This window comes from Haliaeetus albicilla, chromosome 9 (genome assembly GCF_947461875.1).
Source record: "Haliaeetus albicilla chromosome 9, bHalAlb1.1, whole genome shotgun sequence".
NCBI classification, from domain to species: Eukaryota; Metazoa; Chordata; class Aves; order Accipitriformes; family Accipitridae; genus Haliaeetus; species Haliaeetus albicilla.
The window spans coordinates 6,163,555-6,177,153 of NC_091491.1; the positions used below are offsets into that span (position 1 = coordinate 6,163,555).

At 52.7% G+C, this 13,599-nt stretch overlaps 1 protein-coding gene across 3 annotated transcripts in view; it reads left to right on the forward strand.

The window, feature by feature from the left end:
- SMG6 (SMG6 nonsense mediated mRNA decay factor) overlaps positions 1-13,599 on the forward strand; it is a 119,296-nt gene that overhangs the window by 24,219 nt on the left and 81,478 nt on the right. For all 3 annotated transcript variants that reach the window (XM_069791240.1, XM_069791238.1, XM_069791239.1), the window contains exons 9-10: positions 5,501-5,562; positions 9,454-9,599. In XM_069791240.1, coding sequence (XP_069647341.1) covers positions 5,501-5,562; positions 9,454-9,599 — 208 coding nt within the window. The remainder of the gene's footprint in view (positions 1-5,500; positions 5,563-9,453; positions 9,600-13,599) is intronic.

Here is a 13,599-nt window from a genome sequence, read left to right on the forward strand (position 1 = left end):
CATTACTAAAGTGCACAATTTTCTTGCTTATGTTTCTCATCTCACCTGCTCCCTGCAGCGATGAAGAGAAAAATCAAAAGCTGATTGGTTTTGCTGGGGGGTTTCCTAAATGCCTTCTCTTCTCTTGCTGGGTTGCTGACATGCAGCTCTTATGGCCACGAGATGTGTCCTGGAGCTGTAGCTGCTGCAGTCCAAAAGATCAGGAAGCTGCAGGAGTGTCTCAAGGTCTCTTTACCTAGAAATGAATTTTGTATGCCTCAAGGCCACAATACATCAGGGTTCCCTCTTTCTTCCATGTCATAGCAAATTGGATTTTACGTTTGTGCAGTGTCTGATGTTAAGTATCAGGATTCTCACTGGAATTGCTTCTAATGCTACAGAAATTAATCCGTCTCAGGGCAGGACATTGTGACTGCTAAACAGAAACCTGCAGTAGAACACGTGGCAAGAAGCAGCCAAGGCAAGCTCTGTATCCCTTTGTGGTTGCAGGTGGTATCTCAAAAGGAATGATTATGGTAATTAGCCAGGCTGGAATTTGCTCACAGCTCTGTGGGTACCTTGTAAATACTGCAAAAATGCCAGACAATCTTAATAGCCCTTTTGTTTCATCTCCTTTATGTAGGTAGCCATTTGCACAAAACACTTTCCACCAGCACTTTGTTGCAATAGCACCTGTAACAGTAAAAACTTCCTCCTGGTATCTTGCCAGTCAAGCTCACTACAGCATCTTGGGCTTTTCAGGAAGCTCAGTATCAGTGCTTGGTGTTATTTCAGTGAGATACTGCCATGGAAAACACCAGCCAAAGCTGTGCCTTGCAACTTTGGGACAGTGTGGGATAAAGGCTCAGGCTCATAATTGTAAGGCCATCTGCAGAGGAGGTAGCGGACTCACTGTTACTGTTGGACTGGGTGGTATAAAGCTCTGGAGGAGATGCCTGCAGAAGAGAGGCATAATTGTAATAGTTAACATGGTATATCTAGCCCTTGAGCTGGAAGTGAGAATATGGCATGGTTTGGGTGCCTGGATGTTATTTCACACAGTTCTCAGCAAGGAAGCTGTGCCTGGAAAAGCCTGGCTGCCCAAGAAACCCTGAAAATATTTGGGATGAGTGTGGTACGTGTTTTGGAGCGGAGCTGTGTGGCTCTGTGGTCTGTATCCCAACCCCTTGTCACTGAGGAGACCCCTAGACTCAGGAGAACGTCCCGCTGTGCTCCAGTCCCTTCCACTCCGGTGGAGGCAGCGCATTTGTTACAGGCAGTTTTGCATCTGGTCTCTTGATTAATGGACTTGTCTTGTGCAGCCTATTTTGACTCTGACACCACTTTCTGCTCCACAGATGCTTTGCTGATGTTGAAGAAAGTTTGCCTCACTTGATAAAGACCAGATCCTGAAATTTACTTCCAAACCTGAAGTAACAATTTTTAACTTGAAATGCTTTTTCCCCAGGAGTCACTGCTCCAGAATCCTTCCCTTATTTGGTGCCTCCTTCACAGCTGGGACTGATGCTCAGGTGCCAAAGCTCTGTGCACTCCTTGCCGTGAGCCAGATGGGTCCGCACTGGGTTTGAGCGCAGCAGCTCTGCTTCCCAGCCTGGATCATGGCACTCCTTTTCCTGTGCACCCTGGTGGCATTTCCAGTGTCTCTGTGCTGGGGTGGGAGGCACTGTTTTCAACCCTTTTTGGTCAGTGCATGGTCTCTTGAGGTTGGGTCTTGCTTTATTCTTTTCTGGCTCAAGACATGACAAACCTTTCCTGAAGCTGTCTGACTGCCTCTGTTCTGTGTGTTGTCAGGACGTACTCTTCGTGGCCTCTTGGTGATTTGAGCTGGCTGTTCCAGGGCCGTTGCTATCTCTGCACTTAGCTGCTCCACGCGAAGTTGTTAGTCACTGTTGATTTCTTCCATGGTAACAAATCCAGTTTGGTTGGCGGTGCGGTGTGTGAATGCTCCCCAAGCAGCAGTGGGCTGCTTCCTCTGGTGAGGTTGCCTCTTCCCAGGTGGATTTAGTCTGTCTGCACATGCTGACTCATGACAGCCGAAACAGCTGTTTTCAGCTTCAGGCACTACTGTGTGCAGGGACCCCTTCTTCTTCTTGACAGCTGGTTTGTTTTTATAACTAATGCCTTCACTATACGCTCATAACTTCCATATCTGTGATGCCCGCTTTTCAACTAGAAGGGCCAAAATCAATTTTTTGACATAGTTTTGTTGTTGTATAAGCCTTACTTGGTGTGCTCTTCCCAAGCGACAAACTGGGACCAGCCGGATTTGCTTCCCTGTCCTAAGGAGCAAAGCTGTCTGCAAAGGGCAGTGATGTTAGCATGCAGGGAGCCCTGTCTTCCCCTGGCATCCTGACACTGGTACAAGGACCATTTTCAGGAAACCTTTGGAGGTGGCCACCATTGGACTGCACAGTGAGTGAGATGAAGGCAAGGAGTTGTTGCAGGTCTCATGCTAGCACCATCAGGGTAGCGAGGGTGCTAGCAGGGCTTTGGGGAAGTGTTCTTCGCCATGTGAATGCAGAACAGCAGGTGACGGTGGAAGTCACTGTTTCCCTCTCTCTGTGAGAAGCGGCGCTTGATGGGAGGAGCAGGGAGGGCTCTCAGAGACTGAGGGACAGGTGAGTCACTAGAGAGAGTCATTCAGAGAAAAGCCCAGTCAAAGCAGCCCATGGCCTTAGCGTGAACTTGGAGATGAAAGGTCCAAAGTTAAGTGATGAGCTCATCAAAACCTTGAGGCTGTGGGAGAAAAAAGTGATGAAAAAAGTGAGAGGTGCCTGCTTGAGATGCCACAGTGCTGGGGCACACAGGTCTCTGCCTGGGCTTGCTGGGTTCGTGCTTAAGTTGGCAAGAGGTATGAAACATGCTTCTTTCCTAGAGGCAGGTAACTGGCTTCCTTTTAAAAAACATATATATGCGCATATCTGCGTCCCAGTTCAGCGCTGGTTCCAGTGGAGTGTGACTGGTTAGTCCTTGGGATTGCAAGTGAAAAGGCTGAGTGTGAAACTTGCTCTAAGATGGGGGTGAAGCTGAGGTCCTGGTGAGCCCTCCCAGAGCTGGGCGCCTCTGTGGGAACATTCTGGGCACGTCCCTGCTGGGCGCAGGCGTCACTTTCCATTCAAGGTGGGGAGTTTTGTACTCCTCTGCTGCCAGTAAAGTGGTGCGGGGATTGCAGAGCGAGTGCTCCCAGGGCTGTAGGTGAATGTGGGCCTTGGAGAAAAACTTCGGCCCCAATTTCTTTTTCCCCCCACGTGCAGCCTGCCAATCAGTATTGCAACAGGCTTTCCAGTAGAGGTGGGTCACACCATGAGCTCCTGCTCTTTTTCATACCCTCCATCAAAGAATGTAGAGCCTGGACCCCCTCCTCCAGCTCTTGCAGGCAGCACGTGGGCTTGCTGTGTGCAGAGCACTGTCCAGCGCCCCACCAAGGCTATTGCACCTGAGCTAGGGGCTCAGACTTGTTAGGCTGTGTCTCTGTCAGGGTATGTGATTGCAGCTGGAGCCACAGAGCTGGTCACAAACCAGCTTTCTACCTCCACAAGCTGTTGTCTGGAAAAAAAGTACGTGTTAAAGGTTTCAAGCTCTGAGCTGCCTTGGTGTCCTAAGGAGGTTGGTGGAGAAGCAGCTATGTCCAAGCTTCACTGGCAGAGTGAATAAGGGCTTTGCTGTGCTGTCTCAGTACTCCCCAGTCTCTTCTGGGTTTCATCTGCAGAGTTAATAAAATGGTGGCAAATAAAGTCGAGTTCCAGTGGAAAGGGCTCTTTAGGGCAGCAGTAAAATAGTGAGTAAGCAAGAACCCCTTGCTGCGGGGGCCAGTTTAATTGGTCTGGCTTGTTTTATGAGACAGGTTTTATGTTTAAACTCGCACATGGCCCAGGAGCGACTCTGCAGCAGGGCATCATTCTCCTGCATGGGTCCTCCGGGAATGCAGCCCAGGTTAATTACACCTAACTGAGCAGTCGCACCTCGCGGAGCAGCTGGCATAAGTCATGGTGTGAGCCGAGGGGTTCAGCAAATGAGGGTGGGAGGTAGCACCAGAGCTAGGACTGCCCGTGATAATCGTCCCCTGCAGCTAGGCTTGGTGGGGAGCTCGGTGCTGCCAGGAGGCACCGCTCGGTGCCCATCGTGCACCCTCTCACGTGTGCCTGGCTCTTGGCCGGACATTGCCACAGCCCTGCCTGGTAATCTCATCCTCTCCCTGTGCCTCTGATTTCCCCCTGTAAATGGAAGTGGTGTCACTGACCTCTACAGAGGAGTTCAAGATAGAAGAATCTTGCGCGAATGGGAGCAGAGCGGTGGTGCTCTGGGTTGCTCCTGGTCAGCATCTCCCCGCGCGGTGCTCGGAGCCTGGCTTTTTTCACTGCACTGAGGCTATGCAGGCGCGCGGGTGTGAGAGGAAAGCCTCTTGCTGTGGAGAAGGTAAAAGCAAGGCCAGTCCACTCCTAGTGTGACACAGCCATCTCCAGAGCCAGGCAGAGTGACTACTTGCCCACCCACAGCCTTCTTCAAAGCCGTTTGAATAAGGACTGGGAAAGCCCAGAGCTCTGCTGAGCTAGCAGAGGCGGCTTAGAGCAGTAGTAAGTAATTATTCAAGTCAGGTTTTGGTGTTACTGGACCTAAGCAGGGCAGGAAGCTGCCTTCACGCCATGTGCTACAGCCAGCTCCCCCTGTTTCCCCTTAGCTCCATGGTGCCCTGGTAGTTCAATAGCAGCACTGCTGCTGCGGGGTTTCAGAGGCTCTTCTGATACGTCTGAACGCTGTCTCCCTCTCTGTAATTGCTTAAGGCTGGAGTTAAATGAAGGGGTGCAGTATCACCCCAATGCCCTCTTGCTTCTGAAAGCTGCTCCTGGCAGGGCACAAACAAGCACTCCTAGCTTTGCTGCTGAATGCACCGTGTTGGCTTCTCTGCAGAAGAGCATTGGTGAGGGTGTCCCGCTCCCTCTCCACACTGACCAGATGCTGCTCAGCCTCTGCCGCAGTTGCAGAGCGCCGAACAAGTCGCTTCTGTTGGTTGTTTATTTTTTTTTCTTTTTTGTTTCCCATTGGTGGGAAACGCTAGTGGGAAAGGCTGTCTTTGGGGATTCTTTTTGCATAACCCCTTAGGCTGCCTTGTGCTTCGAGCTTACGGGGCGCAGAGGAGGAGTCCTCCAGCCAAGAGAGAGCTGCCGTGCAGGCGGCCGTGGCTTTCCTGGGGTGCTGGCACCCGGGGCCGGTGCCCAGCGGGCGGGTGGCCCTGCGAGGGAGCGCAGGACCCGGCAGAGGGTGCTGTGTCTCCACCGCCTCTCCCCGCTCCAGCTCCAGCTGTTTGGCACTTGCCCGTGCCTGTGTGCATGATGTTTGTAAGAGTTCGGGCATGTCCATTTGGTTCCCATCTCTAGTGCCACCCCCAGCATCCAGGCCAGGTTCTTCTGTCACTGGGGACATTCTTAATTCACAGGAAATCGGAGAGAGTTTAATTGTTTTCTCCTCTCTCTTTTTTTTTTTTTTTTTTTTTCCCATGCAGCTGAACAAAAGGTTCATCCTCAGTTTTCTCCATGCCCATGGGAAGCTGTTTACCAGGATTGGGTAAGTGTGCAGGATGTTTATTTTATTTTCCTACATTACAAGTCTTTTTGGAATTTAATATTGTTAGCAACTAAGCTGTGTTTGGAGCTGAGGGCACAGGGTGTGAATTCTTGCAGGCCTAGCCTCCTGGTTCTTATTCTCCTTACCCGCCCTCCGATCCACACTGGTTATTGTTTGGGCTTTTTCTTCCCCCACCTCAAGGCCCGGTCCTGCCTGTGCACTGGGACCCTCTGGCCGAGGCTGAGCTCTGATGGCTGATATGCACACAGGAGGGACTAGAAGCTGTTTTCTCTCTCTCCCATCACCTAACTGTGCTCCCTCCTCTTTAATTTCTGGTTTTACTCCCTCTCTTCCATCCCTTCCCTCTCTTAGCCAGTGGAGAGGTGGCTCTGGGGGGCTCTCAGTGGCTGCTGCCTGTGAGGAACACAAAGCCATCAAGGCAGAACCATGCGGTGGCTGCAAGCCGCCGTCCGGAGCATGTCAAGACAAGCCTTGCCCTTCATCTTCTTGCTGCCATTTCAGTGAAAGCCTCATAGCTGAGAGCTGCCCTGGCTGTGGGAACTGGTTTATACAAAGTGCCCTTGGCAATGTCTGTCAGAAACTGGTTTCAAGTAATTGAACAGCTACCGTTGAAGCAAAGCAAGCCTGATTCAGGTCTGGGCTGAGATCCCAGCCTGGGGGACATCCTTACGACCCAGAGAGCAGAACTCACACTCACAGCCAATGGGTTTCCCATGGAGCTGTCCCTGCTCCGAGTCCAGCCTGGCCCTTGCTGTTAAGTGATGGGGCGGCTGTATGGGGGCGGCTGTTGTGGAGGGACTTCGTGTGGGTCCAGACAGTCTCTGGCAACAGTGGTCTCTGCTTGAGCTTGCCAGTGCCTCGTAAGCAGATGTAGTCTCAGGAGCTCTGTTGGCTTCTTCAATCTCTTGTGGAGCTGTTGGCTACAAGTTACAGGGCTGAGAGACCTCTTCCAGGCCACTTAGGTAAAGGTAGTGTGGATGCAAAGAGGCATTTTGTCCCTACTGTTGTTTTTTTGACTCAGATGTGCAGTTCCCTGCCTCTGGACCTGTCCATTTTCCTTCCTGGAGTGGGGAAGCACAGCAGTGCAGGACACAGCACTGATCCTGCCACGCAGCCTGAAACCTCAGTGCTTGGTCCATCCAGCACACTTTCTGGGATGGCCAGTCAGGAGTGGCATGTGCTTGACTTTGGACCCTTCATAAAGCAATGGGAAGTAGGAGCTGTGCTGACCAATTTGTTGGAGATCCTAGTATCTGAGGACGAGGGGGAGAGCAATCTGCTTGCTGCTGGTGCTGTTGATCTCTCCTTGAGTCACAAGGCACTGATTATCTGCTTGCGGGCAGCAGGCTGGCCTGCAGTGAGGAGGCAGAACTGGATGTCCTCCTGCCCACAGAAAAAGAGGAGAAAAGCTGCAAGGGCCCACGAAAGGTTTGGTAACTGCAGCGTGTCTGTGATGGAGGGCAGAGCATCCGGGGAGCTGCTGGTCCTCAGCTCTGTGGGGCTGTGTTCGCGGCCGAGCTCTGGCTGGATGCATGCCAGCAGGGGGATTAATGGGGATGTTGCAGAGAATTCTTGCACATTTGGCTCCTGAGACTTTTGTGAAATTAAGATGCAGCATTTGAGGCGGTTGCTTCCCAGGGCAGTCATTTAGAAAACCCGAGTATGTTTAATGGTAGACTATCCCCTGAAGTACTTAGAAGGGAACTAGAAAGTAATACTATGACACAGGAAGAGAAAACCGTCCAGCCCTGCTAAACAGCTTCTGCACTTAAAATAGGTAAAAGGTGAGGAATAGTTGAGTCCTCTTTGGGCAGGATCTTCAGTGATTTATCTGTAAAAGGTACAGAAAAGATGATGTTGCCCTAATTGGACTCTTTTGCTCCTAAAACCACAGGTAAGCAATTTATTAAAAGCTTCCGCTCTGCTCCTGACCTGCTGGTTCTGAGCTCAGTGGGGTTACTGCATGCCCTTCCAGATGTGCTGTGGTATCAAAGCACAGCTGGTGGGGCTGAGGAAGCCCTCACTCCTTGTTACTCCATGGCAATAATCTTCATCCCCTCACTAACAATGCGTCCTGCAAAGGGCTCCTCCATCCCCAGTGTCCTATCTGCCCTAGGAGGATGTTGCTGGTCTGAGATTTCTCAAAATTAGGAAGTCTTTAGAATCAATTAGTTTGCTCTAATTCCCTGGCTGCGCCCCAAATCCAGGGAAGTTGCCTCTTCCAGGGGGAGCAGTGCTTTTGTATTGGCGGAGCTGCTCAGTTCTGCACAGCTATAAAGTACAAGGGGTCTGTTTGTTACAGCCCATGTTTGTGGGAAGGTAATAGAGACTTTGAACTGTTCCAGCAAACAGTGCCCGGGGAGAGGGTACCCCTGCTGCTAGGCAGAACTGGTTGTTGAAAGGCATCTGTGAAATATGGTTAAGAAGAAAGCCATTTCTGGCTTTAAAAATAGAGCCTATTACTGTCTTGAAAGTCTGTTGGGGAAGCCCAGCAGAATTGCCCATGTGGGTTACCAGAAGTGGCTTGCTAATCCAGCCTGTAGCGTGCTGATATCACAAGATCTGAATCTCTCAGGGGAAGATAGAGGAAATTGCTATGGAGGCCCCTGAGGTTGCCTGCCCTGGCTCCAGATGCCTTACCCACTGTGGATTTTGGCTCCCTCACTCCCATGTGGGCACACTAGTACAATGTCACTGATAACTGGAGCGGACACTTGCTGCGAGACAGATAGTCATTCTTGCTGGGTCTAGCTGTGGCTTTTTCTAGTGTAGGAGCAAGAAGTAACACAGCAAGCTCAGCAGAAAAGGCAATAGGACAGGAGGACCTTCCCTGCCCCTCTAGTAGTTTCCAAGGTTTTTGGCAGCTTCTTGGTTATAAAGTTGTCTTCACAGGATACCAGGTGAGGACCCTCTTTGGTAGGACTGTTATGGGCAACCATGTCTCAGTCATTGTTGTGAATCGACTGTGCTCTTCTTTGCAATCAGTTCAGTTTTTGACCCCACTTCAGCTGGGAGTTTGCTGAGGATCCAACCGCTATGATAAGTAACCTCAACTAATTCCCTTAGAGATGCCAGATGAAGAGTAGGATAAATGTGTCAGATTTCCGTGGGCGCTTGTGAGCGGTGTTGAAAGCACACCCCATCCCCGGCCGTGGCACTGCAGCCGCTGGCTGCTGTGTCCTGATGAGTGACAGCAGCGCTGTGTGCCGCAGGGACCAGCTCCAGCTTTGACGTTTCCAGCAGCTAGATGAGGCCAGTCGTTAGTCTGCAAGTCTCTGTCCTGTGGGGCTCTAAGTGATGAAGTTTAGGGGCTCAATCACAGTGCTGGGGAGTGTGTAGCCTGGGGGGACGGGGCTCGGTGCCATGGGATCCGATCCTGCAGCGAGGAGTCCAGGGACAGGCACCGTTCTTCTGGAGGAAACACACTCTGGCCAACGTTCAATGCACTGGAATTGCCACATCCGCAATGTGGCACCAGTGTGTGCAGTTTGCTGCAGCCTGGGTTTCTCGGGAGTCCCATGGGCTGCTCCTGGTCCAAGTGAGCTGCTGGCCTCTTGGCACCCCTCCCAGATTGGTAGAAGTCAGTAGAAAAAAATGGTTGGTCAGAAATGACTCATAAAGGCCGTGTTTTCCTGCCAAAGGAATGCTGCCTGTCGGTCACAGAGCAATCCCTCACTACCCTCTCTAAGGAAGGCTTTCAGCTGCCTCTGTTGCAGCCTGCACCTTCATTCCCCACGGCTCCTGGATGGGAGACAGCACCCCGGGGGTCCCCCTTGCCCAGGAGACGTGACACTGAGCGAGCTGTGCCGTCTGACTGCCCTGCACCCCGGGGCATAGCCTGCGCTCTACAGACTCTCTCTCTGTCTGCAGGATGGAGACTTTCCCTGCGGTGGCCGAGGAGGTCCTGAGGGAGTTCCAGGTCCTGCTGCAGCACAGCCCCCCTCCCATCGGAAGCACCCGCATGCTCCAGCTTGTGGCAATCAACATGTTTGCAGTGTACAACTCCCAGCCCAAAGGTACCACCTGCTGCTTTAGGGGAACTGGGCTGGGGATCAGCTGCTCTTTGTATGGCCAAGTTGCTCATGCGGAGAAGGTGGGGGGGGGGGACTCACCAGCTGAAGATCAATGGGGAAACGGAGCAGTGGTTGGATGCCTGGGGGTTGTCGGCATGCGTAGGGACAACAAAGGGACCTTGGCTGGACCTCACTGGAGCTAGTTGAGGTGTTTGAGGAGTGAGGAGGCATCGCATCTCCCTGGAGCCTGAGTCATCAAGCACGGAGGGAAGGCACTGCTTTATGGCTCTGCCTTCCCATCGCTTGGCCTGGGCCCTGCTCAGTGCCTGTGCTGGCGCCAGAAGGGCTCAGAGGATCTTGGAGGCCTTGGCTGTTGGGAGAATGGCAGCGCCTGTGACTGCTTGTGTCTGTGCAGGTGGCTGGGTGATGTGATGCTGCTCTCTGAAAGGCCAGGCTGGAGGCTATGCCCTATATTAAGCCACCTAGAGAACAAAGCAGATCTAGTATTACTCATCCTCCTCCATCCACCCAGGAGGCTGTATGTGGTCTCTACCATTGCCGAATTTAATGTCTTGGTCAGCAGAGATGCCACCAAACCAGAGTCTCTTCCACTGATTTTGAAATGGTGTTTCCAGGGACCGTGTTTTTCCCTGTGGCCCCCCAACACGCACATAGTGGCAGGTATCCAGGTCTGCCTAAGCCATGTGTTTGGGAACAGGGATGGGGCTGCACTTCCTGAGTGGGAGGAAGTGGTGTTTCTCATGCCGATGGCTTGGGATTTAGATCCCAAAGATGGAGGACTCCAGCCGATGGATTTCAGTTAAAGCCACCATGTGGGCGATCAGGCTGAGCCCCAAGGAGCTGCTGCTGGAAGATTTCTCCCTCGTGAGCGAGTTGGCCACTTGTCAGACTGGTGGTTAGTGGCCAAGGTCAGCTGATGGAGCAAACCGGCATCGGCCGGAGGGCTGGGAAGTGGCTCCCGTGTGCTGTGCCTGCTGCCGAGCCAGCCGCCAAGCCAGCCTCACAGGCACCTTCCTGTCCCGGGGGAAGCCCTGGGGGAGCTGTCAGTCCTTGTGGCGAGGCAGCCTTGCCCTCCCGCCTGCTAGATGCCAACCAGCGACAGTGTGTTTATCTTTGCACTGCAAAGTGCTTTACAATTATGACCAAATGCCTCTGCACGGCCCCCCGGTAGGTATATTAATAGCAGTGTCTGTGCTGCAGACAGGAGCGGGTGGTAAAGAGAGGAAGAGATTTGTCTGGCCTATACAGCAAGCCCCTGTGGCAGAGCTGGAAGCGATCCCAGCTCTCAGACCACTGGACTCTGCTCTTCCATCCGTAGCCGAGTTGTGGATGTGTGTGAGTGACAGAAAGGGAGCACTTTTTATCTCATGTGAAAAATAAGTATTCTCAGAGTTTTCTGCCTCCTGTGTGGGTAGCTGCCAGCTGCTCCCAGCTTTCGGATCTCTGGAGAAAGCAAACCGATTCCTGCTGGGGACTGCAAGCTGTGTGCAGAGCAGGTGGCAGTGTTCATGAAATGCCTGCAGGTCGGATGGCACTGCGGCTGCCATCTGATGCCTAGCACCCTTCAGGGATTTCCCTGAGGGCTCCTTGCTCTGGTGACCCTAAAGTACCGCTGAGAATATTGTTGGCAAAGTAAATCCTGTTGTCAGCACAAATGCCCTGGTGGTCTCTGAGTGCTCGTGTGCTGAGTGCTGGCACAACCCAGGTTGGGCTCGGTGCCGACACTGTGATATTGAGAAGAGCTGGGTGCAGGAGGAAAAAAAACCAAAAAAAAACCAAAAAAGCAAAGGGCCTGCAGTTTAAAAGGCAAGCAAGAATCTTTGCTGAGTTATTACCAAGTGCCCAGCACGGGGCGAGGGTGTTGGCTCCTTCCCCGGCATGTGGGTTGCTGTGGGCAGAGGACTGGCTGGAGCGTACGGCAGAAACGGCTGTCGGGAAGGTGCGGGTTTCCATTTCCCAGCACATGAGTCACCTCCCTGGGTTGCAGTAGCATGGGCAGCGGCAGGAGTGGGTGTGAGGGGACCAGTCTGCCCCTGCAGGCGTGTGGGAGGTTGGGGGAGCGCAGGGAACAGTCCCACCCTGCCTGCATCCCAATTGCCAGGAAGCGTTACTGGGGAGCCGCGAGCCCGGCTTGCCGTAGTTAGAGCTTGGCTGCGTCAGCTCTGTAGAGCTGGATCTAACTTTGCAGTTGGACCGAACGACCTCCAGAGATCTCCTCCTACTGAAATCCTTCTGCAAATCTGGGATCAGAGCGTGTCTGTGTCCTTCCCATCACATGGGCCTGTCTGACCTTCAGCTGCAAGCTCTCAGTAGCAGGAGGAGATCTGTGGGTTTGGGGCCGGGGAGGGAGGTCTGTCTGAGAGCCTCTCTTGCCTGCTGTCCGAGGGTAGTTCTCTCTGGGGATAGCTGTTCCCTCCCTCCCCTGCCGTGTATTTCTAGGTCTCTGGAGCCCCAGTTACTCCTGAGAAACTTGTAAACTTGCTTGCTTGCCCCATGTCTGGTGTTTAATGAATCCCTTGTGCTGGGCTCCCGTGGTGCAAGCAGTTGTGGGGCAGTGTCACTGGCAAAACAGTCTCGATGTGGGGAATTTTTACGCAGTTTAATACCCATAAACACAAACTTCTAATCACAGATTCATGTATTGAGCAAAAGGAAACATTAACAATCAAATGCTTAAATAAACACCTTTCCTCCCTCTTCCTCTGGCTTGCACCAAACACCTATCCTGCCTCATCTAAGCCTCAGCTTCCCCTGTTTTCATTGCAGATTATGCTCGGTCTCTCCCAATTCCTTCAGTGAGGCAACAGGCACTACAGCACTCGTGTGTAATGGTTTATATCTGCTGCTCTTTGCTTTTTACTCGTTTTCTTTTGCTGTGGTGTGGGTTGGCCGTGGTCCCTCCGGGGTGTCCCTGCCCCAGCGTGTGTCCCCCATATGGCAGTTGCGATGTGTCCTCCTGCACATCTCTGGCTCCTAGCGGCTGCCACTCTTTTTGTAAATCAATCTGTGCGAGGTCACTGTGTGCTCTTCTGACAGGCTGACTTTTTGGGGTGCAGTGGAGTGTTTAAACTGGTTTCAGAGCCAGCCAGCTGTGAGTGGCACGTGGCGTTTCACAGCCTCCTCCCACGCAGGTCACTGCTGCGGCCCCCGGTTACCCAGACCCTGCAGCGTGGTCCCAGGGCAGGGCTCGGGTGAGTGCAGGCAGAGCCCTGCTGTCTGTGCCTGGTGTGGGCAGAGAGCCCCACGGTCTGTGCCCGGTGCAGGCAGCTGAGCTGTGCTTGTCCCCCAGGGGCAGCACCAAGGCATGCCAGAGCTGGTCTCAGCTGCCTGTGCAGCCGGGCAGCACTGGGAAGACCCTGGGAGATGGATTGGGTCTGTTGTTTTCTCTGACAGAGGAAGCCAAAGAATTCCCACATGAAGTGCTTCCCCTGCTGTTCGGCATCAAACAGCATATTCCTCCGAGTGAGCCACTCTCCCCATTGTCCGGGGAGGCGTGCAGCCAGCAAGGGTGCCTCTGACCTACTGGCTGCCTCCTTTCAGGAGCATTCAAGGTGTGAAAAAGCTTCTTGTGGACCTCAAACCCATGGAACAAGGGAGGGCCCACCCAGGGGAGGGAGGCAGAGAGAGGCGGGCACTCTACGTGGCAGAGGCGTGCAGTTACTGGAGCTTTCCACCACGGGATGTAGGTGACTACCAATGTTTTGGGCCATCCTGGGCTCTGGCTGATGCGGGACCTTTGTGGGGTGGCCTGTTTAACAGTTTGGTAGCCATCTGCACAACCAACTTACAGAAAACCTTGGATCCCTTTATCCCAACCACAAACACTCCAAGAATTTTAATTTTTTTTTAATTCTGTAATTTGGGGAAATAAAACTCTGGTTTCTGAAAAGACTAATTGAAGCCGTGCTTGCGGCAGGGGCATCTCGGTGAGGGGAGAGAGAGAGAAACCCCCTCCCAGCCCATCTGTGCCCAATTTACTCCG